This window comes from Drosophila tropicalis, unplaced genomic scaffold, assembly GCF_018151085.1.
Source record: "Drosophila tropicalis isolate 14030-0801.00 unplaced genomic scaffold, ASM1815108v1 contig_867, whole genome shotgun sequence".
NCBI lineage: Eukaryota > Metazoa > Arthropoda > Insecta > Diptera > Drosophilidae > Drosophila > Drosophila tropicalis.
Genome location: NW_027173362.1, coordinates 1,849,896 through 1,877,872, shown reverse-complemented (window position 1 = coordinate 1,877,872; position 27,977 = coordinate 1,849,896). Strand labels below are relative to the sequence as shown.

General features: G+C 37.3%; 3 protein-coding genes across 5 annotated transcripts; 2 read left to right on the top strand and 1 right to left on the bottom strand.

The window, feature by feature from the left end:
* Positions 1-4,054: 4,054 nt before the first annotated feature.
* On the bottom strand, positions 4,055-19,872 carry wgn (wengen). 3 transcript variants are annotated; one of them, XM_068298353.1, is made up of 5 exons: positions 19,505-19,872; positions 12,143-12,792; positions 11,801-12,065; positions 5,894-6,151; positions 4,055-5,237 (listed from the first exon to the last, which is right to left on the bottom strand). In XM_068298353.1, the coding sequence occupies exons 2-5, from the start codon at positions 12,788-12,790 to the stop codon at positions 5,143-5,145; spliced, it is 1,266 nt and encodes a 421-aa protein (XP_068154454.1). In that variant the 5' UTR covers positions 12,791-12,792; positions 19,505-19,872; the 3' UTR covers positions 4,055-5,142. The 3 variants fall into 3 exon arrangements, with proteins under 3 accessions (XP_068154454.1, XP_068154456.1, XP_068154455.1); XM_068298355.1 differs by lacking the exons at positions 11,801-12,065; positions 12,143-12,792; positions 19,505-19,872 and adding an exon at positions 6,708-6,791; XM_068298354.1 differs by lacking the exons at positions 11,801-12,065; positions 12,143-12,792; positions 19,505-19,872 and adding an exon at positions 6,253-6,271.
* A 2,716-nt stretch (positions 19,873-22,588) lies between these two features.
* Positions 22,589-23,524, top strand: LOC137583634 (otefin-like). Its single transcript, XM_068298724.1, has one exon. It carries the CDS (start codon positions 22,589-22,591, stop codon positions 23,522-23,524), a length of 936 nt encoding a protein of 311 aa, XP_068154825.1.
* A 3,465-nt stretch (positions 23,525-26,989) lies between these two features.
* Positions 26,990-27,925, top strand: LOC137583633 (otefin-like). Its single transcript, XM_068298723.1, has one exon. It carries the CDS (start codon positions 26,990-26,992, stop codon positions 27,923-27,925), a length of 936 nt encoding a protein of 311 aa, XP_068154824.1.
* The last annotated feature ends 52 nt before the right edge of the window (positions 27,926-27,977 follow it).

Genomic DNA, 27,977 nt, shown 5'->3' with positions numbered 1-27,977 from the left:
TAACATTCCCCATACACCTACAACCCGCGGCCACTTCCCACCGAGACCAATTCTATTTCAATTTGACATTCGCATTGCTAGGCAGACGTTTGCTCGGTCGATCGCTTGACTCTGGCGTACCAGACATTTTGGCGATGCCAAAGAAGTATCCCCCGAAAGATAGAGAAACAACTGGAACAAAATTATTAAAGAAACCATAAGGAAAATATGAAAATTAGAAGAGAAGAAACATACTCTATCTCTCACTCAATGGACGTCCAGGTCGTTGGCTAAGGGATTGACCTATTGGTTCAGCTACCTTGGGGTAGACCCAGGTCGTGATAGAGAACTGAACTTCGTTCGTACCATTCTGCTCCTGTTCGGACCCTTTTGTTCTGCATGGTTTGGACCCTTTTGACAGTAGATGTGGCTGCAGATCCCCAAATAGGAAGGGCATATGTAGCTACCACGAACTGGATGTCCAGCATTTGGAGTTTTCACACTTGCTTATTGTTATATACAGTAAATCCTCTTCTTTAACGAACGCCTTAAAAAGGGTAACACGTGACATAAGTTTTATAAAATCATCGTGGGCAAAAATTAAGCCAAAGACAGTTGAAATTTGTCTTTATCGAGAGACCCCATCAATCGTTTAGATGAGAAGAGTTTCAAAATTTTAAAGTTGAGGACGATTTCCTACACTAGACTTATGAGTTATGGGAGTTATGTATCTAAAGGGTGTTTTTTTAAGCGTTTGGTTTTTCACGTTGGCAACACTGACATACCGCATGATGTTCATGACAGCTGTGAAAGTGAAAAATGCTTAGTTTAGTTTGCCATTTCATCATGGAAAGACTTACGCCCGAACAACGTTTACAAATCATTGAAATTTATTATCAAAATTCGTGTTCTGTGAAAAGTTTCGCAAATTACGTCCATATTATGGTCGACACAACCGACCAACCGAGCAAGCCATAAAGGCAATTGTGGACAAATTTCGCACACATTTTACTTTATTGGACATTCAACCATCGATGGATTATTTTTTGTGGGGATATGTAAAGTCATTGGTTTACCAGGACAAACCAGCGTCAATTGGTGCATTGGAAGACAATATCAGTCGTGTTATTGGCGAAATTCCCTTAGACATGCTGGAAAAAGTGGTGCAAAATTGGACCTTCCGTGTTGATCACTTGAAACGCAGTCGCGGCCAACATTTACATGAAGTCATTTTTAAAAAGTAATTGGCAGAGATTGTTTTATCACCTCAAATAAAAATTTAACAGTAATATTCAAATTTTGTGAGTTTTATTTCAATTTTAAAAACCAAACGCTTAAAAAAACATATATGGATTTCAAAAGTTCTGAAAACCCAAAAGAGGTTTTCGGAAGATCAGATTGGAACAGATTGAATTGTCTATGTCAAAAAAGTCTAAATGTGAATGAAAAGCAAGCGAATCCGAAACAATCGTTAATGAAAGATTATTTTAAGCCTAGTTCAAATTTAATTCTTTTCTGGGACCTCCGACTAGCGAATAATCTAACTAATACCCCTTCGGGTTGTCTGCTGATTTGAGTGTTTATCTTCAACACAGTTTGAAATTATGACATCTTCTCGATTCTATATACGAGATTAGATCATTTTTAGTCCTTTTATAAGTTGTGGTCTTGTCAGTTGGACTTACCAATAGTTTGATCATTGTCTTTATCAACTACTTTGACTTGGTTGAAAGTGTCTCAGTGTCGAATGGAATTCGCTCTGAAAATTCGATGGATTTCCATAATTTTCAAGTTTTTCCTTTAAATTATGAGCAAAATTCTTATAATAGAAGGGAAACGTTTGAGGTCATCATTTCTCCACCCAAATCTTGTCCCTAATAGAGTGTCAATGTGACTGTCACTCTCTTTCATGGTATTCCAGGGCCTGAGGATCCTTTCTTTCCTTTATCTAATCAGTAGAGAATGAAAATAAACAACTTAAATGTGGACACTAAGTGAAATATTACATAAAGTAGCCTAACTTGTCTTCTGTTTGACCAAATATCGATCCACTTCGATTTCTCGATGTTTTCATACCCTTGCAAAAAGGGTATATTAATTTTGGTCAGAAGTGTGCAACGCATAGAACGAGGCATCTCCGACCATACAAAGTATATATATTCTTGATCAGCACGACGAGACGAGTTCAAATAGCCATGTCCGTCCATCCGTCCGTCCGTCTGGATCAACGCAAACTCCTCCTAGACCGTAAGAGCTACAGAGCTGAAATTTTGCACATAGGCTTGTATATACTGCAGGGGTTGTATATCTCGGATTCAGCCGGATCGGACCACTATATCATATAGCTCCCATACAAACCCCAAAGTCACGAACAGTGACTTTTCTCAATAACTTCGTTATTTTCTATGCTATTATCGTGAAACTTAATATTAGAGAGTTTACTACGCCTATAAGCGACTATGCCAAATTTGATCAAGATCGGGTGACTATATCATATAGCTCCCATACAAACGGACAAGTCACGAACAGTGACTTTCTCAATAACTTCGTTATTTTCTGAGCTATTGTCGTGAAACTTAATATTAGAGAGTTTACTACGCCTATAAGCGACTATGCCAAATTTGATCAAGATCGGGTGACTATATAATATAGCTCCCATACAAACGGCCAAGTCACGAACAGTGACTTTCTCAATACCTTCGTTATTTTCTGAGCTATTGTCGTGAAACTTAATATTAGAGAGTTTACTACGCCTATAAGCGACTATGCCAAATTTGATCAAGATCAGGTGACTATATCATATAGCTCCCATAGGAACGATTGGTCGAAAACAGTGACTTTTGTAAATAACTTCGTTACTTTTAACGCGATTGCTTTTAAATTAAACATTTCTTAATTTAATATATATGTTAATGACTGTGCCGAATTTGATCAAGATCGGGTGACTATATCATATAGCTCCCATAGGAACGATCGGTGGAAAACAGTGACTATGATCCATATCTTTGTTATTTCCTATGATTGTAGGCCATTCTTTCGCAAACATAAGGCTTTTTAGATAAAACGTTCTTCCACATTGATGGCTAATAGGTAAGGAAAGAGTTATCAAAAAGTTGCTTTGACGCGGTCGAAGTTAGCCCCGGCCCTCTGGTTTTTTTGATGTTTTTGTGGATCTCGAAGTTTTGCCATGTGGATGTCATCGGTTGCATTTGGTGATCCTAAAAGAATTTTTGTTCATCTTGACAGAATATAATTAGGCTTAGCCCAGATCAACCAAAATGGATTCTCGTTTTTCAAACTATGCACTAAAAATACTTGTTTAAATAGTATTGAAAAGATATGGTTTAAATACCTTATAGATGTTCAGGGAATCTTATGAGAGGGTAAAGTAAACTGAATCTATACAGAAACTTTCTCTTTTAATCAAAATATCAAAATATCGATAAGAATATCGAAGAAGGATTTGGAAAACATTGATGTCAACATTGAGCCAAAATGATAAACTAAATTTGTTTCTACTTTCATCCTGGATATGGTTCTAAAAGGACACGATTACACCATTGAGCTAACAATTGATTAGGTCTCAGAAGGATTCACGACTTTCGTGGCTTGATAATTTCTAGAAGTAGTTGAAGTAATTCACAACCAATTGGAGATAGAAACTTTGAACTGACTTGGAGATGAAGAGCATAAAATCTCTTCATGTCCTCGACTCAGGGATCCACACTTGCATAAATTCCGTTTAATAGCCAGAAGCATCATTCATTCCGAGATACTGGCCAGATGCGATTGGAGACGACGAGTGAATGGAAAGTGGAGGATGGAGAATGGAGGATGGAGAATGGAGGATGGAGAATGGAGGATGGAGGATGGAGGATGGAGGATATGGCCTCATAAACAACTTGATAAATAAATTCTATTCATGTTTATCTCAGCAACATCATCATCTTACTGGCACATGGACTATATATAGTTAATATATATATATCTATGTATATAGCCAATACCAGTGTAAATATTGCCCGATTCCAAGGTCTGTGAGAGGAAGATCAATTGAGGCATCAAGAAGCAAAAATTAATTCATTAAAACTTTTTATTGTTGCACACATTTTTATAGCACTTAGAATATAAACATTACTTCTTCTCTCTCGCTCACTCCACGTCTCTCTCTCTCTCTCTCTCTGTCGCACTACAGTTCACTCACTTGTTGTAAATTTGTTATTACTTATTTGTTTAAAATTGTTTGCCAAATTTGATTTCTGTTATTATCAAAAGTTTTAACCAAAACAGGAAGAACAAACAAATTCTAATGATAATAATAATAAAAATGCGCTCGTTAAATAATTAAAATTTAATAATATATATAGAGAGAGTAAATATATATAGTATAGCTGGGTGTGTGTGTGTGTGTTTTTGATTGTCATGTACAATATGCACGGACTATATAGAATAAACATATAGTAGTTGATATGTGGCCGATATTGCTCTTGGCTTTGTTTTTGTTGGTTTTCGTTTTTTTGGGTTTTTGTTTTTTTCTTAATGCTTGTTTTTGGGTCTTAATATTTACATTAAGTAGAAAATTTGTTAGTTTTAATCATAATAATAATAATATGTTTATGGTTTGCAACTCATTTAAATGTATGTATATATCAGTATCGATATATATAGTCGTAACTTTATAGATTTTTGCCCTCGTATATGTATTTCGTATGTACAAAAGAAAAAAATAATAATAATAATTAAAATAATTTCAATTCGTTTTACCAAATTTGGCAAATATTTAAACAAATGATGTGAAAAGTATAAAAATATTCGAAATTTTCGAAATAATTACTTTGTCAAAACTTTGCCAAATCGTTAGCACTTTCGCTCTCTCTCACTCTCTCTGTCTCTTTCGCATTCAATTCGTTATCTTCTTTCACTTTCTCGCATTACAAACAAGTCAACATAACATTTAATTTAAATATTAAAACATTAGCAAAAAAAAAAAAAAAAGAATACAAATACAATTAATTCGTTTCAGTATATATATATTTTTTTTGAGTTTTCTTTTTCCCATTTTTTATTGCCAAAAATTTTTGATTTTGCTTTTAATTTTTTTTTTTTTTTAGTTCATTAAGTAGTTTATTCCTCTGGCTGCCACTGTCCAATTTCTCTGACACTTTAACCCTTATTGTTCTCCTCGATGTAGACATTGCCCGGCTGCAAAGTTTTCAATATGCGTCGCTCCTGTTGATGGTGTTTGCCATGATGTTTGTCTGCAAAGAGGTTGGGCGGAGGGGGAGGAAAAAAGATCGAAGTTATTATTATTTTTCTCATATGGAAGAACGCGAATCGAAAAACTATCAAGTCAAGTCAAGGCATCGACTTGGCAAAATCCCTACATTTCTTGAGATCACTTTTAACTGATTTTGTATGGCAAATATATGTACGTTATAGCAGTCTGATCTGGACGATTTTAACATGTTTGCTACATACTGCAAAAACAACTCTTAATACAGAGTTTAATTTGAATGACTTAACTACTGACAGAGTAGTTGGGACTGAAACAGACAGACAGACAAACTGATCCTCTGCAAGGCCTCTGCAGAAAGTTAGGCACTCGTCTAATATGCCCCGTGTAACTAGGGGGTAGTGAGGAGCTTATGATAAGTAAAAATCGAAATTTTATAAATTCCATTCGCATAGTCACATTGCATGGAACATTAAGAGGCTATTGTCGCCGCCGCCCAAGAGGATTTTTATGCAAATTTCTGTGCATTATATATTTGCTTGCCTTTTTTTTTTTTGTCACGCTCTGTGAAATGACCACCGACTGGGCGTTTAAAGGATTTCATGGTCTCTCAAGTGGTCTCAAGTGGGTTTTGACCTTTGACATATTTTTACTATGGGACAATGGGACCATGGGACTTACCAGGCAACAGCACATGTTGCGGCTGAAAGATGCCAACACCACCCGACGGTAGGCCAGTCGAGGAATGCAGAAAATGACGATGATGATGATGGTGATGGTGCCCTGGCATCGTTGTGCCACCTCCCTGGGCAGCTGCAACAGCAGCCGTGGCCGGCAGACCCCTGAGGGCATCGGCATTGCCAATGAAAAATGTGCCACCATCTAAACTCTGCACTTCGGCCAATTTGGCCATCAGTTTGGTGGACAATTCCTCCACATCTGCAAGCAAATCAAAAGGAAAACAAATTTCAATTATAATCTCATATATTTCTAGATTTCTCTAAGTGTATTTCGATTGATAATGTTGCTTCAGTTCATACTCATTCCAATATTAACCCCATAATAAAGTTTCTTCTTTGTTTTCTCAAATGCTTTTTTCCACATACATACATACATATGTACATATGTATATAGTATTTTTATTTTTTATTATTATTATTCACTAATCAGCTTGCCAGAATTCTGTGTTCATTGAATTTTCCATGGAAAAACTTTAAGTGCTGTGGCTGCTCTGCTTTTTCCCAATATTCCAAACAAAAACCCCAGACAACACAGATAATTCCATACATACATATGTCTATGGAAGATACTACACCGACTTCTCTCACTCTCTACCTCCTGCCGCCCCTCTTCATTCGTCACTCTCTTGCTCTTCTCTGGCCACAAATCTAATTGAACTGCGCAAATTTGAAAAGTTTTTGTTTAGTTTTCTACAAAATTCTCAATGGCCAATAGCAACACGACTGTGGATGTGATTTTGTGTAGATACCCTTACCAGATAGAGTACATTCACTTTGATCAGATGGCATAAGCATCTACCAAGGCGATTTTGTTAGGGTATTCAAATGTGAGTAGTTATTGCTTTTGTTTTCTTTCTTTCTGTTATTATAGCCAAAATGAAAAACGTTGGGGAAGCACAGGCAGAAATCTTCTTCTTCTATCTTGGCCAAAAGAAACTTAATTTTTCCTCTTATTTTTCAGTTTTTTTCTTTTATTTTTCGCTAGCCTCTGGCCTATAGTTTATAAATAAATGATTAATTATCTAGCCTCAGAGGGCTAGAAACCCAATGGATGTTGGCAGCCATTCTTGTTTACAAGTCGGAAATGCGCCGTACCGAGTTCAAAAACCCCTCACTATTCCCCTTCCCCACATCGATCGATTTCGAATTTTGAATTTCCTGCAAGCGGTAAAAGTGGGAGGGGCAGAAAATTTCAAAATAATAAATATTTCGTCCAAAAAAAATATCGTAAATAGTATTCTTGTTGTTGATTTTGTTACAATTTTAGGATTTGGTTTCTCTTCTTGGCCGAAAGATATGGTAAAATTGTAGTTCTTTTCCGATCTTTGACTCCAACATACACACACACATATGTATATGGGCATTTCCCTTTTATAAACTGTTCGTTTCCTGTTTGCAGATGGCAAAGAAAGAAACAAAAACATAATCTCGAAGAATATTCGAAATCTTTTTTGGAATCTATGGAAATGTCACACGAAGATTGAATTTGATCTTATTGAGACATAAACCCAAGTGTGGACTGTACTTAGAATCAGACCTAAGGCTAATCAACTGAAGAGTTAAAAACTTTAAGCAACGTAAAGTTTCTCTATAAACATTGTACATATTCTCTATATGTATGTATATGTTCACTGTACTAATGTCATAAGGATTGAAGTATAATAAAACTTCGTTGTAAAGATAACAAATTGTAGTAAAGTCCCTTTCAAAGTCTGATAAGTACTACCAAAACACCAACACCGAATGGTTGATACTCTCGGATTCGTTATATCAAGGTTTCACTGCACTTTGAAGAGTATTTAGAGCACTTCTAATGCACATACAGGACGCTCGTCGTTATATCAGGAAGACGTACTAACCTGAGTCCTCTTCATATAAGATTGTTTTGGACGTTATAACCGGATTCTACTGTACTTCTATAAATAATAAAACTATTTGACTTGACTTAATCCTTAATTTTTCTGTATAAGCTTAAATTTGAGAGCTAATCATCCAACAATAAGGTCAAAAAGGTCATAAAAATCCTTAAGAATGAAGAAGAACAACAAAGTTTTCAAACATATTGAAACATTTGTAAGCATGAAATATTATTTCAAATCTAGAAATCGTATTAGTTAATATAGCTTAAAAGTTTTAAACAAGTTCTCGGTGAACCTTGTTGGAGGAAATGCCCATTGAACATCCATTATATATACTTATAGTTATACGATCTGTTGGCGGATCTATTCATCAATTTAATTTGCTTTAATTGGTTCGTTGACAACTTGTTCAATCGTCTCACAAAACACATAACGACACTTAATAGCTACTCTTTACCCTCCCCCTCCACTCCCCTGGACCACTCTCCTCTCAATTGTTTCAATTTTCAGTTCTCCTTTCAATTATTTATATTTAGATGATGATATTTGCGCGTGCCACTAAGGGAAAAGTCAAATATGAGTGGGAAAATGATCGATTTGAAAAGTTTTTTTTTGGGAGAGAGATCGACTCGAGTGTGTGTGTGTGAATGTGTGTGTGTGTGTATCCTCAACCACCTTTACTCAACAAGAACTTCCTGTACAAGCAGCTGGTCGAACATTTAATCATTAAACAAAATCGTTGGCGGGGGAGGGAAAGGAAATCAATGTTCCTATTAATAGGCTAAAGTCGGAAAGGCTAAAGGCGGAAGCAGAGTAGAGCAAAATGAATGTTTTTTCATGTTTTTTCCCCTCTTCTACTTACTACAACTGCCCCTGCTTCTTATGCCTCTCCTCCACAACATTGTAATAGATGATGATGAAGATGATGATGATGATGATGATGATTTCTTACATGGTTTGTGACATGATTTACCAAAACACCAGAGAAAGAAAGAGAGAAAAAAAGACGAATAAGAAAACTCCCAAAAACAACATCCGCTTGTCCTTGAGAACTACGAGTGGAGAACGTGACATTTTATACCTGAGGAAATTGTAACCACACTTCCGGATGCGCAAGTGTCTATAGGATTTACCTATTACCTATCCTTCTCACTCTCTCTCTCTCTCTGGCTCTATCAATCTATCTAGCTTTCTTGCTCTTTCTTACTTATTTTTCACGCTGCACTTTTCCTAGATTCACTGCGTGGGACGACGGCGACGACACGCGCTGAATTATGATTACAAGAGAAAGAATAACAACAACAACAACGCCTAGGAAAGGCAACGATTCATATGTATGTATGTACCTAGAAGAGACCCTATCAAAACAGGGCATAAATTTTGTTGAAAATCTCTAGATGGGGGACCAGAAGAGGATGAGGTTCAGGTTGAGGTTGAGAGAGCAGCAGCAACACGATTGGCGCGCAAACAGTGTGTCTATGTGGAAAAACTCATGCAGTGCCCATGCCCAGGCAACATGTGGCCCACGTCTGGCAAACTATTTTATTCATTTGGAGGGAAACAGAAACAAAATCAACTAACACAACGATCTAAACGAAATGGAAGCCCAACGATTTCCCAAATATTTGCCAACACTAAGAACTGTTAGAGAAGAAACCAAAAACTATAGAATCGACTTTCACACGCTTAACAATTGTAAATGCATGGCATGTTGCCATTGACCCGAAATGCATCACCTCTTCACCATTGGCCATTGATTGCCAAAGGTCTTCAAACACCACCGATCCAATCCGAAACAAACACCGATTCCTACTTAACATGCCCAACGACAAGTTCACCCTGTTGAATTAGAAAGCTGCTGCGAAATACAACAACAACAACAACAGCAACAACCTTAAGTTAAGCCCTACAAAAATCCAAAGCAAACATATTTATACAAACAATGTATGTGAATATTTATAAGCCCAGAACACGAACAACACGACAACACTTTGATGTATGAGAGCTCCTCCAGTCACTTGGAGACTTTGAGAAACTGAAACTGATTCTCATCAGCGGCATTGGAGGCGATGTCGGTGACGTTGGCGACGTTGGAGGCGATGGAGGCGATGGAGGCGGCATTGCCAAAAGAGGCGCGCGCGTTGCGCAGAATTTCCAGCGAATTGCTGCACGAGCTGTATGAGAAAAAAGGCCTCTCCAGCATATTAACGAGACAAACGCAATGTGTCTAACGATGACAACGTGAACTCACACACACACACACACACACACATAGTGTATGAGTTATCTAAGGATTTAATCTCCCATTCGATTTCAAATGAATCTATAATTCTATAAAGACAGATTTGGAATGAGATCGGAACTGATTGAAATACTTCTCATAGATAAAATGAGCTTCTTATTCGGTTATTTGAGTAACCAAAGACTTAACATTCCAACAAGTTCATACAGACTAAATATATATTAAAAACGAATCTACAAAAATTTCATGATTTAAGCTGAAAAATGATCAAAGACTCACTCCTACATGCCATTTTATAGAGTTCCTGATTGCAAACGAACCCCTTTTAAGTCCTTCATCTGATGAATAAGTTTTCAATGATCTCGTTCTCTAATTATAATTGACTCCATTGTTTGGGAGAAAATGATACCCAAAATACTTTTTTAAAATTAGTTTCGACTCCTTTTTAAGGAATATTCTTAATCATAGCCGAGTAGTTTTGTCAACTAATCGTAAGCGACTTGTTTTGGAATCATATTTTCCATCATAGTCGATTCATTCTAGAATCAATTATTGAATAGTGTCCAACTCGTCTTAGAGTCATATTTTGATTCAAATCAATTCCTTTTAAAGTCATAAGCAAGTAAGAAAATAAAACTATTTTAATCAACAAAATCAAAAAACTGATCAAGTTTTTTTCTGTTAAAACAATCTTCCAAACGCTGATCAATTGAACTGACAATGAAAAAAGGGAAAAATTATATAAGAGATGGATATTTCTCTCCAGAAGATCCGACCTCGATATTTGGGAAATTTGAAACCTTAAATGTTGTATTTTTTCAAAATTGTTATATATGTTAATATATCTTTTTGAGAGTTAAAAAATCTCAACTTCATGTGTCTGTTGATGCCATAAATGAATCCAAAACAAACGCTCAAGAAAACCTTAACAGACAAATTTGCAGGGAAAACATTGAATCGAATGTTCTAGAATTTTTAATTAAAAAAATATATTAGAGTTAATATTATTAAAACATGGTTGGATCTAGAGAACATATTCGGATTCCTATCCGAACAAAAACTTTGCGATGAAAGCATTTTCTTAGTACGAGGACAGAAAGTACCGAAAAATATTAAAAATCGATTCGAAATACTGCCGTTTCGGAGGGTGTCTTGACCCTCCCTGGATCTATAAGTTAAAACTTCATAAGATCGCTAAATAAATTTTCTTTCTGAAACTTCGTAAAAAACACAAGGATCCTTAGGAAAAAAAAAAGAGGAAACCCAAGAAGCAAATTATAGTTTTCTTAAATAGTTCCTTCAATTATTATTATCCGATTCCCACTAGTCCATTAGGTTAACTACTTTTTTCAGTGGCTTTGAACTCGTCTTAGTTAGATTTGATCTAAATTCTTTGGAGAGTTAATGTTTGGTTAATGCTTTGGGGGAATTCACAATCTTATGCGATTTCCTCTAATACTTTCCAAGTATTCGTGTCACGCTGTCAGCTCTAACTCAATGAACCACTGGTCGATTGGCTGCCACAAGTCTCGTTCAATGTAGAACGAAAATGTCAAGATATTTGGCGTCGTACACCGACATGTTTTGCATATGAACTGAACAATCGGATTGTTGTTTGTACAGAAACTAAAGTAAAACCCCCAAAAAAGAAACAAACAGTAAACATAATGTAAGGCAATCGGTACAGTTGTATCCAAAAGTTGTTGGTGCAAATTCGCATAAGGGGATGAAGGGACCTTTGACTTACCTTGATCTAAACGCCTTTCCATGCGACGCCATTGACGCATATGATGGATGAGGATGCCGGCGGCCACCGTAAAGAAGATCAAGCAGGTCAATACGGCTATATAGAAGATGCTCGTTTGCCAATCCAATGCCCAGGCAGCTGCTGCCTCATCATGCAGCTGCTGCAATTGCTCATGGGTCAAATGCTGCAATGTCGACTGGGCCAACTTGTGCGATTGGGATTGCTCGAAGTGCTCATACTCAGAGGATGATGACGACTTTCGGCGCTGCCAAATGAATGAATAATCCAATGGTTGCAATTAGATTGGACGATGGGATCTTTGAGACTTTGACAGGGGCTTACCTCTTTCCAATTGGGCTCAGTTTTGGCTAGGACAACCCAATCGATTTTCAGATCATAGATGGAACCACATATTGTATCAGTGTGCAATTGACATGGTCGCAATGGTATCATCTCGCCCTGACAACTCGTGCAGGGTATACACTTATCCTGCATGGCATCCCACCAATGATGCGGAGCACATGGTGAGCTAGAACTTGAGCTGGAGCTAAAACTTGTGGGCACAATACTAGATGTAGGGGATGCAGTCACAGATGAGGCGGATGATGCTGTGACTGCGGCGGAGGAGGCTTCGGCGGCGGCGGCAGCGGCAACACAGGCAACTGAAGAGGCAGTGGAGATTAAGAGCATTATGCTTAAATCGGTTAGATTTCTCCATCTTCTCGTTGGCATTGTGAATGTGTTCGCCTGTTGTCGCCTTCGTCGGCGTTTGTGAAAGGATATTGATGTTTGTGGTAATTCTTTTCTGTTTTCGGTATTTCTTCTAGTTGTTTTTGTTTCGGTTGTTTTAAAATGTGTTAAGTTATTATTGCTGTTGTTGTTGTTGTTGTTGCTACTTCTACTCGTTGTTAGTTTCGTCAGTTGCAATGTTGTTGGTGTTGCTGCTGTTTCTGCTACTTCTGAGCTGCCTGGCAGCTTTGGCGGCATCATTTCTGCAAATGGCAAAAGAAACAATTGAAAAAATCTCAAAAAAAATCATAAATTTGTTTAATTCTTATTTCTCATACCACAAAAGATCTTGCCAAATGACAAAATCTTATTCAAAATAAACCATTTGAGTTGGGTTTTTGACTTTTATCAAATAAACTAGTAACTTTTTTGATATTTTTGATAAGTTTTTATAAACGAATTTCAAGGGAACCATAAATTATTCAATGTTTGTTTGAGATTTCTTAAAAATTTTAGTGAATTCATCACAAATGATCTCAAATAATCTTTTGTGTTTTCATGTCCTTATGATTTGGAAACCCTTTTGAAAATATCTACTTTTCAAGTCTATTTTCGTTTTCCAGTCGATTTCAAGAACAAAACCATTTTCGAAGTTTTTGTTCTCAAATTTTGAGCTAAAAACCTATTAAGTCAGGTAACAGGGTTGACAAGCTTCATAATTATTTAGGTATCAATTAGTTTTCGAATAGAAGTCGTAACAAAAATAAGTTGGACTTAATTTGTGATTGGATTGATTCATTTATGTCAAATATTTGAAAGCAGTCAATTTCATAGGTTAATTAGAAAATTTGCCATTAATTTTCATCAAACTGACTTAGAGTCAAACGATTTCAAACCGAATTATTGGCTGGGTATCGGAAGCAAGAATAGGTCTTCAGTTTGAATGGAATCGGAAGAAGAACAGGCCTAATTAATTGATTTTCAGCAGTGTCTCACAACTCCCAAAAAAAAAAGCAAAAACTTTTCAACACTCTTATTTAACTTTTTTATGGTTATCGAATGGAATTATTGCATCAATATCCGATATGGACTGCATTTGGGCGTAGTCAGAGTGAAAGTTCCTGCTGCATTCAATCGATATGTATTGAAAATGGGTTTTGAAGGGCCCTCTAAGGCTGTTATTCTTAATCCTTTCTAGGCTATCTTCTTTTAATCATTGAGGACTTTTTGCCTAGAATCAAAATATATTGCCATACCATTCCCTGAATAAATAATAATTCTGTATGGCCATTTATGTTACTAGTTTTTGTCGTTGGAAGGAATCAACAAAATGAAAATGAAAATAAAAAAGAGCCAAAGAGCTGTAAGGGAGGGAGAAAAAAAACGCGGGTTAAGCCAATGAACCGAACATGTCCACCGCCGGCTCCGCCTCTGGTTGTCTGTAGTCTGGTAGTCGGTAGTCGGGGAGATTAAAGTTGATTGCAAACTGTACGCATTTATGATAATGATAATGTTGATGACGATCATGATGACGACGATGATGTTGATTTTGATGTTGATGTTGATGACGACGACGATGATGATGATGATGATGATGATGATGAGGGAGATGGCGTCGCACTATCAGCAATATTATCATGACCAACGGCCGTTTATTAGTTTGCCGTTGTGCGAATGATGATAATGCCGTCTCCGCTGGTGAAGGAGGAGTAAAAAGGTGAAGATGCAGACGGAAATGGAGGATAGTGCATCCCAATGGCATGGCTCCAGTCGCCAGCTGTGAGCACAAATACCCTACCAAATACCCTAGACCCGATCAAACGAAGACAAAATGAATATCCAACCCGATCAACAAAGATGAACTAAACTTAAGTTAATTCTTTAACCCTTCATGTGGATATTCAATCAGAGATTATCTTCTAACCAAAAGTCTTTATTGATTATCGTCCAAATATCGAAGAGATTGAGAGAGAGTTCCTCAACATTTCTTGGCCAAGTTGGGTAGGAGGAAATCATTAGCCATGGAAATATATAATTACACTTGTCATCTACTGTGGGAGGGCTGAGTATTAGAAATAGAGACAAACAAATACACACACATTCGACACACACACACACCAGCACACACACATGCATACGCAAATAATGGAAACAAGGCAAACAGGAAGAAGAAATATTTAATTAAAATCAACCATTATGGTCACCGGCCCAACAACAAGAACCAAGGCAAAGGGAGAGGCAATAATGGTGCTGGTCGAGCCAAAGGCAGTGCAAGGGGCGAAGGGGTGGTGGGGGGGGCCTAGTGAACGATGGAGAATAGAGAATGAAAATGGATTATGTGGGGAGATCATTTATCCATCCATCTGCTAGCAAAACTGCAAAACTACATTCGAAAAGAGCCTAAACTAAAACAGTTTCCCATTCGATCGAACGATCGATCGTAGCAGCCCAATCAATTGGCAGACAGAGCGACACTCAGGGAGAGAGAGAGGGGAGTGGCAGAAGGTGGTTACCTCATTAGCATGTCCAACAGTTTCCACAATTGATCGTTTTTATGGACAAACAAGTGCTTAGTGGTGCTTAAAGGGCTGCCGAGTGTATCAAATGAATTTCAAATTGTCAAATCGGAAATTCCCCTATATATAGACGCTTGGCATTTCCTGATTGACCATCAAAATGAATTTTTTTTTTTTGAAATTATGAAAACCCAGTGAAATGAAAAACCATTTCTCTTCCAACCATTAAAAACGCATTTAATTAGTTTGATGAGTTTTTATTTCCGGTTTGGATTTAACTAATAGTTAAATTTATGTTTTTGAAAGATAATTCATTTTGACTTATTTTAAAAGAGATTTCTATCAGAATGAAAAAATATTGATTTGCATCCAATCTGGCAAAAGGTCGATGCATGTAAGGGAGTTAGTTAGTACCATTCTTTTAGTTAAGAACTAGTTGAAAATGGTTTACGTTCTATTCAAGTCAAAGTAAAAGCAATTTTCGTATCTCAGATTGACAAGCCTCCTCATGTCACCGTTTGTCGGTGTAGGAAAATTTATTTCCCAACCCAAAATAGAATGCATTTGGCCTTAAAAGAATTAAATATACAAAATGAATGACAAAAGAAGGCCAAAACCAAGATTGGCTCATTCGAACTTTTGTATACCCTCACTGAATTGAGTACTAAGATCTCCATTAAGTTTGCTATAATCAACTTTTGGGTTCCCGAAATCCATAATCATTTAAAACCAGTCAATTGAATTGTTTCTAAACGATCATTCGGGATTTCAAACAAAAACCTTATGAAATTGTTGAAGAATTTCAAAATGAACTTGTTCAGTCTTACAGCAATAAGTAGGACTGGCCCTACCATGACACCAAGGCTAAAACTACTTGAGAATTACAACTAACATAAGCGAAGAGAGAAGTTATATATAAAACAAACTCCAAATGATCGAAGTCTGGTCAAATAAATGAATAAGACTAAACAGGGCTTAGAAAACTAATATGCCTTTTGACAGAGTAAGGAGAAGCACACACACACACACGCACAACCAAAATAAAAATAAAAATAGTATGTGTGTGTGTGTGTGTGTGTGAGAAAAGAGAAAATCAAGTGTATGCATATTTTTAGCATCCAGAAAAGAAAAAGAATTTCCAAGTCAGAAATGGCACAAGACATTTGAGAAATAACAAACGAAAAAAGGGAGTCGACAAAAGCGACAGCAACAACAACAATATATTGTGTGAAAGATTATTATGTCAGCGATCGTGTAGCTACATATATATTTTAAAGATACATTTTGGTGCGAGGTTCTTGTCTTGTTGTTTTAGTTGTTGTTGTTGTTGTCGCCGCTGTCTGACAAACTGACAGTGACAGCAATTTAAATCATGTTGCATAGTTGTTGTTGCTGTTGTTGTTGCTATTTGCTTTCTCGTCTCTTGATGCACTAATTAAGGCCTAAGGCGACGACAAGAAATTTTGCCTTTAGCAAAAGATACAAAAATAAATAAAAAGCATTTCCAAATGGATCAGTCAAATGGGATCAATCAATGATTAATGTTAGGACCCCCTTCGAAAACGTATTTCAAAACACTTTACTCCATATTCTATCTTCATTGAAGGAACTGCTTAACTTTCGATATCAAAGATCGATTCTCGAAATCGATCAATAGACAGTTAAGAGAGATCCACTAACCAAAGTAGATTCTGCCTCTTTCCGTGAGGATTGAGGAAACAAATCGATTGAAATAGAGGACTTTACCAAGGCAAACGTACTCCAAAGAAGACCCACTATCAGGATGGTGATATGTATGTAGATCGACTAACTCGATAAGGGCAGAAGGGCATTTGACGAATGGAGCGAAGGCTAAAGGGGATCCTCCACTCCAACTTTCGTTAAATTCAATTCTCAGAAGATTTGGAAACATAATCAAAATAGGCCATGTTCGTTACTTTAGGGACTGGGCATAATACGATACATGATCTATAAAAAAGAAGGTCAGGTCCAGTTGAGATTGGAAATTTCGGGGAATCCCCCTTGCAATTTCTGGACTCACACTCACACCCCACCCTAAAGCTGACCTCTCTTCTAGTTACCTCCTTGTTATGCAGTCACGTAATCTTAAATTTAAAATACATTTCTTTTAAATTTGACCCAATTTGTTGATGCCAAAATGAAAAACTTGAGAGAGAAGCCAAAGCAATCCCTTTTTGATTTTCGTTTTATTCATTTAGTTTCTTTTTCTTTTGGTTTTTTATTATAAATTTAGACTTGACATTTAGCAGCTGGTCGAAGTCTTTGCCAACAATTTCCAAGTGAGTTTTGGCCTAAATGAGGTGGGAAAACCCTTGGAAAATGTTCTTGCTTAATTTCCATTTATTGATATCCTTAGAAAAAAGGAAATCTATCTCAGTTGAATGGATAGGACAGGATGTCTACGTATTTCGAATTTCTTTGGATTTTTGTGATTTATTTTTTAATTTTTTATTATTCTACGCCCACTTAACAAACAGCAGCAGCAACTAAAGGCACAGAGAGATAGAGACAGACAGAGAAAGAGAGAGAAAGAGAGAGAGAGAGAGAGAGAGAGTGACATTTATTAAAATGTCAACTGAATGCTTACTCAAAAAAACATTTTTTTATGATTGTTGTTGTTAGAGGTATTCATTTTGTTGTTGTTGTTTGTGAATACCCTTACTGAGAGCAGAGGCACATTCAATCTGAGATTCAGTTGGCAAATGCAAATGAATACAAATGAATACAAATACTTTTAATACAAATACTTTGAACAATTCATGCATATTTTGGTTTTTGTTGAAGTGCTTTTAAAATTTGTATAAAAATCTGAATAAAATTAAATTAAAAAAAAAAAAAGAGTGTAGACTAATTCTTTATTTACCTATTCTGAGTTTGGCATTTGTTTTTTGATTGTTGTTGTAGTTTATTTTTCTTACTGTCATTGTGTAAATTCCAAAACGCGACAAACCATTAAGCGGTTTCCAACAACAACATGAACAATAAATAAAGAATTTTAATGAAAGAAGAAGCACATTAGAAAGCAGCAACAAACAAAAAATGAAAAATGTTAAGCAACAATTTATAGAATTTTAGGCTTCATTTGTTTATTCATATGAGAGAATCGCAGAGAGAATTTCAAGTGGAATTTTAAAAAATTTTGAAATTATTAAGAAATTTCGAAAATATTTTATATATAGATGATTCCAGAAACTATTTTATTTCTGATATCAATTGACTCTTTTAACCATATCTAAATCTATGATCGGCTAAAATTTGTCATTACTTAAGGCCCGATAAATAGCGAGGAGCATTCTCCTTGGACATTCCAATGGGGCATGTTCCACGAACAGAAATCGGATTTTACTATATTTACCAGGCTAAGAAAATGTTTTTCGATCACCACTTCAGATGGCCAAAATAACAAATTATTTGATGATTTGAAAAGTTCTTAATGACGGTGCGATATTTCCCCAGATTCCGCTTAATACATTAAATATCGTTAATATTACTCTCGATATTTCCTGAACACTGATGACATTTGCAGGTCTTGATAATTGGTTTTTAAAGTTCTTACTAGATTCAAGATCCACTCCAGGGAATTGTGTTGAATAAGAAGAACGATTCCTATGGTTGGTTCCTCTTTTTGGGAACCTCTTGGAAACCAAAGGGATTTCAGAGATTTTTTGAAGGGAAAACAAAGTCAAAAACAGTTGAGAAAGGGATCTAATAGAATGACAATCAAAAGGGTTGATTTGGAAACCATATGGATTTGAAATGAGCTTGATCGAAGGGAACTCTCTCCCTCTCTCTCTCTCACTCACTCACTGTCTCTCTGTTCCAACAGATCGCATGGAGTCGTCGGAGGTCTGTGGATGGTCTGGTCTGGTCTGGTCTGGTCTGATGATGTCTCTACCCTTTTGCCTGTGCGTTGTTGCGCTTGTTCCTTCCGCTGTTATATTTATACATACATATGTATATACCTACACATACATACATTCGTAATACATATGTATGTACGTCTGTTTGTGTGTATGTAAAGTACATCCATTAGTGCGTCTGTGTGTGGAAGAGCCCCCAATGTTTTGGCATACAGACAGTGAGTTCAGTTCAGTTCCTCCATTTAGAGGGGTTTCTGTTGATGATTCCGATTTGGTTTTCTGTTTTCTGTATGTGCTTTTTTTTCATTTGTGTGTATGTGTGTGTGTGTGTTGTTTGTTTTTTTTTTCAGTATTTTTTTTTTTTTTTTGTTTTTTGTTTTGGCACAGAGGGCTGCCTCTGTTTCTACACTCGATTTATATTTTTTATCATTTGATTTAATTTAATTCCACACAAGAGAGATCATAATGATCATCATCATCATCATCATCATCATCATCATCAACTTTTGCTGCTGCTTCCGAAATGATGGAGAAAAAAAATGTCATATATGAGAAGGTATATTAAATAAATCACTCACTTTTTCGCTTTATTTATTATATATACATATATAATAGGTATATGGGTTGTTGTTGTTGTTGTTTTTCTTGTTGATATTATTTATTATTCGTTTTGCTTGTTTTGTTGCTTCTTCTTTTTGTTGTTATTCCATTTTTGCACAATTATTTTTGGTTATTTTTTGTTTGTTTTGTTTTTGTTTGTTTTTTTTGTTGCACTTGAAAAAAATTCACTTTTACCGTCGCGTATTATAATAATTAAATAATAAAAAAAAAAAAAACATATATGTATATATATAAAAGACGTTAATGTTTTTTAGGATTCTTCTGCTTCAGGCAATCGCCACGATCCGCAGCTCCTCGCGTGCTGGGAGAGACTGAGTTGAGGCATGCCACCGAGATTTCAGGCAGGGCAGGTTGAAGAATTCTCGCTCCAGGTTGCGCTCTCTCTCTCTCTCTCTCTTGATTTTGATTTTGATCTCCCGACGACTTTTCGCATGGCTCATTGGACAGTCGCTCCCGACTTCTCTCTCGCTTAGTATTTCTGGCTCTCCCTCTCTCTCTCTGTCTCTTTTATTGGTCTCTCTGGCCAATACGGCTGCACATTTCCATAATGCACTGAAAAAAAATTTCAAATTTTAAAAGATTAATACACATACAGAGCCGCATTCAGCAGCTTGGAGGGCCCGAACAGGGCAAGTCCCTTAAAAATTCATTTAAAAACTTATCAAATTAAAGAAATTTTCCGTATAATTTTTATACGTTTGCAAAAAGGCAAAGCATATCCGACCAAATAAAGTGTATACAGTAAAATCCGGTTATAAAGACGCTCAAGGGACCGATGATTTTCGTCGTTTTATCCCAAAGACTTACTAACCGGGGGGCCCTTTCATATAAGTTTGTATTATAACCGGACGGACGTTAAGAGGAGTCCTTATAACCAGATTATACTTTATATATTCTTGAGAAAAGTTCATAACGAGTTATATCTCAGATTCAGCCGGATCGGACCACTATATCATACAGCTCCCATACAAACGGCAAAGTCACGAACAGTGACTATATGGGCGATCGGTCGAAAATAGTGACTTTTATGAATAACTTCGTTACTTTTGACACAATTGTCATACAAATTATTATTGGTCAGTTTATTATACATACATATGCATGTATGTATTAGTGACCGTGGTATTACTATTCAGGTGGTATTAGTGGTCTAACTATCCCAGGTGGCCCACAACTGTTCCCTTTTTTATACCAGGAAGCTTTCCCGACCCCATAAAGTATATTTATATAATATTCTACAGATCTACAGCCGCGTCGATCTAGCTATGTCCGACCGTCCGTCTGTCCGTCCGTATAAACACCTAGATCTCGGAGACTATAATAGCTATATCTACCAAATTTGGTATATAGACTCGTTTAGTATGTGAAATGATCAAGTTTATTTCGAATTTTTGCCACTCCCCTTTCCGCCCCCGTAATTTGAAAAACTCTCCCGTAGTTTTCTACCTTTGGCATATTTAAATTCGATTAAGTTTGATTGGAATTTTAATATCCGATTTTATAGAAATCGGACGAAAAATAGCCAAGTTTTAAACGTTTTTTCATAAGGCCGGAGTTGGCCGTTGGCTGGTGGGGGCGCTAGGTTGCTGGTACGCTTGGTTTAGCTAGATTTGAACAGAATTTTTTATAAATACATAAATGCATTTGTTATTATTTGATTGTAGGTTTAGTTTTCCTTAGGTTGGTTCGTTGAAGTAGTCGTGCGATTTTCAAGTTCAGAAATTGTCTAAGCAAATGGATGAAATAATCAAAAATCACATCCATAATTTCTAAAAATAGAAGACCCCATTCTGGGGTTGTTATTATTTCTTGAAAATTGTAACGGAAACATATTTTGCTTGAAATGCAGAAGTTGTGGCTCTTTATTTGTTGCCTAAAGAGATACATTTGTTTATGGACATAAGGTAAACTGAATTACTAATGCCACATGTAGTGCCAGATAAACAAATAACCATAACTTACCGATTTAGAAAAACAAAAGTAATAGCCTCAGTTTACTCGTTGATGCTATTACTATAAGCACACGATCGATGCTTACGGATGGGCGGCGGGTCTAGAGGGAAGAAAAGTGCCATTTTAAAACATATGTATGTACTTAATTAATAGTTAGAAACCTTTTCGAAATTGTTCGTAAAAGTAAAGACCGAAACCCCATTAAATCCGGTTTTGGAATCTAGCTAACCCCCGAGCTAAAAATAAGTGACAGTTATAAGAACAAGATGCATGGACGGATTCAAGGCGAAGGTCCAGAATGTCCGGATCCTTCCCGATATTTCAAACTGCAGACTCGTATACGTGACCGTTACTTCTCTATTCAAAATGCAAATCTAATACTTTTTTTAGTCTCCCATCGCAATCTAGCCAAATTAAAGTATAGTCACAGGATTTCAAAATGACTTTACATTAGATTACAGTCGCGGAAATAAATATAGCACCACTCACAACTTTCTTAAACATTGTCGTTTGTTTTATTTTTTGAATATGCAGCGATTCGATGTACCCAAATTCAATTTGTTTGGAGTTTTGAAGAAACGATCACCACAGGATATTTACAGACTGTGAAAGTTTTGTAAAGAACATAAAAATAGCCCAATGTAAGGGACTTTTCCAAATACTTTTTATTATTTCAGAACTCTTCAGAAAAACACCTTGAACTACCAAGAGTTTATGAAAATCTGATAAAATATTACATATGTTATCTTATAAAGTAAATCATGGGATCGTAATTCGGACACTTTGGCGAGCTGTCCACTCGAAAAATACAAAGAACAGGCCCAGATTGCTGTGTCCTGCAACCAATGTATTCTAATTAAATGCCCATGGGTGTACCTTTAAACTAAAACTATTATAGTCAAAGGTAGGAACTAAGTAGCTTGGTAAGTCTTACACGAGTATTTTAGGAATCATTGATACTTTGAAAATAACATCAGTGTTTTCTCCACCTCACTTTGAAAGTGACGCCAAATTTCAATTTTCAACAAAATATTCCAACTGTATTAACAAAAGGAATTCAAATACAAATCATTTCTATTATGGCCGACATGGAAGATGTGGACCAGCTGTCCAATGCCGAATACAGAACCAAAGTGGAGTCCCAAGGCTTACCCCAGCTTCTGCGCGCGTCTTTGGCAGAAAGCCCGAAGAAATCGCCCGACCAGTGTGATACATTGCAGCCATCGACCAGCTCAGTTGCTTTAGAGACTCCGTACACACGTACCGAGGACGACTCTGTTATTGTGCTAGAGTCCGATGGCAAAGAGGACGAGAAGATGCTGAAGACAGTCGCCAAGGCGGAACAGGAGTTACAGCGTAGCCACGGGACTCAATCTTCGACGACAACTTTGGAGGACGACTTTTTTGTTGTGCTAGACACAGATGACGAACAGGAAGAGGAGACGGTGAAGACATCCGCCACGTTGGAACAGGAGATTCAGCGTCGCCATAAGACTAAATCGCCGAAGAAGGACGACTCTTTTATTGTGCTAGACTCAGACGACAAACAGGAAGAGGAGATGCTGCAGGTACCGGTGCCTGCTCCAGTCACTTCTCAATCTGCATCTCAGGGGGCCGTAGGCAGCAGCTCTTCTAATTATCTGAACACCCATAGCCGTCACTATGACAGGTACACCAAGACTAATCCTGGCTCTGCCACAGGCCGTCGCCATTCACAAGCTGTTCCCCCATACCAATTGACTCCTGATTATGAGGTTCAGGAGGAATCCCAGTACCAGAGTGCATTCGCTCGAAATTTGGCTCGGCTGAGAGCGAAGAAAATGGCAGATTGCAGCATTGGCTACACACTAGAAGCACGCTGCAGACCTCACGCACGCCGCGCCCCAACTCCCGAGGGCCTAAGTGTGTCCACGGCCTTTTCCAACTGGATAAACAGTTTGGATGAGAAATACGGACTAGAGTTGATTATATTCATATCGGTCGTCATCCTTATGCTGATTGGCGTATATAAAATATTTTACTAACAGACATAATCCACACTAAGATCATAAACGTTCCTGAGGAAACCTTCGTAACATTGAACACCATAAACAATTACAGCTGTGTTCACGGACTTAAGCTTTGTTAAATCATTTTAAAAAACCCATAATTGCCCCCTTAATTTTTAAATTCATAATATGTATATGTTTATATAGAATAAAATTACTATCATTTTGGAATAAACAAAAAGCCTCAATTTTTAGAAATGAGCAAAATATTAAAGAATATCAAAGAAGTTAAATTCGGCTATGCCGAAGTTTATATACCCTTGCAGTCCTTGTAGACAGCAAGCAGCGCTGCCGGCTGCGATTGAACCGATTTGTATTGACTGTAACTTGTGTTCTATTTATCCGATCGGATTGAAATGGAATCTGAGTTTTTATATCCAATACTATCATCGTAGTAAATTTCATGGGGATACTTCAATTTTTATGAAAATGTTTGTTCTGGAGCTATATGATATAGTGGTCCGATCCTGACAATTTTCATACTTTATCTCCGCCGGGTAATAAAAAGCCCCCCAAAAAAATTTCACTGCGATAGCTCTTAAGATGGCTGAGTAAAACGCATACGCACCGACGGACGAACGGACAGACGGACATGGCTATATCGATTCAGCTTCTCATGCTGATCAATACTTTATAGGGTCGGAAACGTCTCCTTCTGTGCGTTACAAACATCTGACCAATTTTATTATACCCTCTGCAAGGAAATTAAAATCTGTCGTTTCCAAATTATTTAAAACTTCAAATTCAGGTCACCTTTGGTTCTTAGAACTTAATACTTAGTTGTGAACCACTTATTGGCAATATTCCCTTAGCACCTGCGCCGAATCCTGCAAAGCTAAACTGGGATCTGCTGTCATGTTTCATGAATAACTTCCCAGTGTTAAGCTGTATTGGACGGTTGGTTTTTTTTTTTTTTTTGTGACGCTTCTCTGAATGTTACCCCATACATCTTCAATGGGTTACCAATCCTGCGACTGAGCTGGCCGTGGCATTACATTGATTCTTTCGAATTAAAAACAACTTCTTCGAGATTGCTCCTATGTTTTGGGTCATAAGACCGGTGATATGTCCATATTATGGACATATTCCATATGATATAGGACAGCATAACCTTCTTCATGATGTTCATGTAGACATTTCGATCCGTACTCCCATCAATCTTGAGAATAGGACTAAGTCCAATATATGAGAAACAAGTCCACATCATAACCGGAGGCCCTTTCATATAAGTTTGTATTGGGACCAACCAATCACTCATCGAACCTTAGTCGATATAACCGGACGGACGTTATAAGAGGAGTCTTTATAACAAATAGATGTTCGGGCCCCTACTTCCCTTCAAATAAATCCGCTATTTTCGACTGTGATGTATCGCGGGGCCTTCTGAAAACTGCTGCCCCGTGGGAAATGAAATGATATATTGAAGTCGCCAAAATGTATGTAACAGTCGGAAGGAAACTTTCCCGACTCCATTAAGTATATATATATTCCAACAGGATCAGGATCAACAGCCGCGTCAATCTAGCCATGACCGACCGTCCGTCTGTCCGTCCGTATAAACACCTAGATCTCGGAGACTATAATAGCTAGATCTACCAAATTTGGTATATAGACTCGTTTAGTATGTGAAATGATCAAGTTTATTTCAAATTTTTGCCACCTCCCTTTTCAGCCCCGTAAATTTAAAAAAGCGTTTATCTTAAAGACTATTCTAATTAGAGAAATCATATTTGGTATGTATATACGATTTGTAAATGCGCGCATTTTGTACGTGTGAAGAATTTGCCACTCCCCTTTCCGCCCCCGTAATTTGAAAAACTCTCCCGTAGTTTTCTACCTTTGGCATATTTAAATTCGATTAAGTTTGATTGGAATTTTAATATCCGATTTTATAGAAATCGGACGAAAAATAGCCAAGTTTTAAACGTTTTTTCATAAGGCCGGAGTTGGCCGTTGGCTGGTGGGGGCGCTAGGTTGCTGGTACGCTTGGTTTAGCTAGATTTGAACAGAATTTTTTATAAATACATAAATGCATTTGTTATTATTTGATTGTAGGTTTAGTTTTCCTTAGGTTGGTTCGTTGAAGTAGTCGTGCGATTTTCAAGTTCAGAAATTGTCTAAGCAAATGGATGAAATAATCAAAAATCACATTCATAATTTCTACAAATTTCTACAAATAGAAGACCCCATTCTGGGGTTGTTATTATTTCTTGAAAATTGTAACGGAAACATATTTTGCTTGAAATGCAGAAGTTGTGGCTCTTTATTTGTTGCCCAAAGAGATACATTTGTTTATGGACATAAGGTAAACTGAATTACTAATGCCACATGTAGTGCCAGATAAACAAATAACCATAACTTACCGATTTAGAAAAACAAAAGTAATAGCCTCAGTTTACTCGTTGATGCTATTACTATAAGCACACGATCGATGCTTACGGATGGGCGGCGGGTCTAGAGGGAAGAAAAGTGCCATTTTAAAACATATGTATGTACTTAATTAATAGTTAGAAACCTTTTCGAAATTGTTCGTAAAAGTAAAGACCGAAACCCCATTAAATCCGGTTTTGGAATCTAGCTAACCCCCGAGCTAAAAATAAGTGACAGTTATAAGAACAAGATGCATGGACGGATTCAAGGCGAAGGTCCAGAATGTCCGGATCCTTCCCGATATTTCAAACTGCAGACTCGTATACGTGACCGTTACTTCTCTATTCAAAATGCAAATCTAATACTTTTTTAGTCTCCCATCGCAATCTAGCCAAATTAAAGTATAGTCACAGGATTTCAAAATGACTTTACATTAGATTACAGTCGCGGAAATAAATATAGCACCACTCACAACTTTCTTAAACATTGTCGTTTGTTTTATTTTTTGAATATGCAGCGATTCGATGTACCCAAATTCAATTTGTTTGGAGTTTTGAAGAAACGATCACCACAGGATATTTACAGACTGTGAAAGTTTTGTAAAGAACATAAAAATAGCCCAATGTAAGGGACTTTTCCAAATACTTTTTATTATTTCAGAACTCTTCAGAAAAACACCTTGAACTACCAAGAGTTTATGAAAATCTGATAAAATATTACATATGTTATCTTATAAAGTAAATCATGGGATCGTAATTCGGACACTTTGGCGAGCTGTCCACTCGAAAAATACAAAGAACAGGCCCAGATTGCTGTGTCCTGCAACCAATGTATTCTAATTAAATGCCCATGGGTGTACCTTTAAACTAAAACTATTATAGTCAAAGGTAGGAACTAAGTAGCTTGGTAAGTCTTACACGAGTATTTTAGGAATCATTGATACTTTGAAAATAACATCAGTGTTTTCTCCACCTCACTTTGAAAGTGACGCCAAATTTCAATTTTCAACAAAATATTCCAACTGTATTAACAAAAGGAATTCAAATACAAATCATTTCTATTATGGCCGACATGGAAGATGTGGACCAGCTGTCCAATGCCGAATACACAACCAAAGTGGAGTCCCAAGGCTTACCCCAGCTTCTGCGCGCGTCTTTGGCAGAAAGCCCGAAGAAATCGCCCGACCAGTGTGATACATTGCAGCCATCGACCAGCTCAGTTGCTTTAGAGACTCCGTACACACGTACCGAGGACGACTCTGTTATTGTGCTAGAGTCCGATGGCAAAGAGGACGAGAAGATGCTGAAGACAGTCGCCAAGGCGGAACAGGAGTTACAGCGTAGCCACGGGACTCAATCTTCGACGACAACTTTGGAGGACGACTTTTTTGTTGTGCTAGACACAGATGACGAACAGGAAGAGGAGACGGTGAAGACATCCGCCACGTTGGAACAGGAGATTCAGCGTCGCCATAAGACTAAATCGCCGAAGAAGGACGACTCTTTTATTGTGCTAGACTCAGACGACAAACAGGAAGAGGAGATGCTGCAGGTACCGGTGCCTGCTCCAGTCACTTCTCAATCTGCATCTCAGGGGGCCGTAGGCAGCAGCTCTTCTAATTATCTGAACACCCATAGCCGTCACTATGACAGGTACACCAACACTAATCCTGGCTCTGCCACAGGCCGTCGCCATTCACAAACTGTTCCCCCATACCAATTGACTCCTGATAATGAGGTTCAGGAGGAATCCCAGTACCAGAGTGCATTCGCTCGAAATTTGGCTCGGCTGAGAGCGAAGAAAATGGCAGATTGCAGCATTGGCTACACACTAGAAGCACGCTGCAGACCTCACGCACGCCGCGCCCCAACTCCCGAGGGCCTAAGTGTGTCCACGGCCTTTTCCAACTGGATAAACAGTTTGGATGAGAAATACGGACTAGAGTTGATTATATTCATATCGGTCGTCATCCTTATGCTGATTGGCGTATATAAAATATTTTACTAACAGACATAATCCACACTAAGATCATAAACGTTCCTGAGGAAACCTTCGTAAC

Excerpts from the sequence above, each read along its gene's own strand:
- LOC137583634 (XM_068298724.1), top strand. The coding sequence starts at position 22,589 with ATGGAAGATGTGGACCAGCTGTCCAATGCCGAATACAGAACCAAAGTG.
- wgn (XM_068298353.1), bottom strand. The coding sequence starts at position 12,790 with ATGATGCCGCCAAAGCTGCCAGGCAGCTCAGAAGTAGCAGAAACAGCA. Across the intron at positions 12,066-12,142 it reads CTGAGCCCAATTGGAAAGAG|CGCCGAAAGTCGTCATCATC; the intron begins GTAAGCCCCTGT and ends TTCATTTGGCAG. Across the intron at positions 5,238-5,893 it reads GCAACATGTGCTGTTGCCTG|ACAAACATCATGGCAAACAC; the intron begins GTAAGTCCCATG and ends ACCTCTTTGCAG.
- LOC137583633 (XM_068298723.1), top strand. The coding sequence starts at position 26,990 with ATGGAAGATGTGGACCAGCTGTCCAATGCCGAATACACAACCAAAGTG.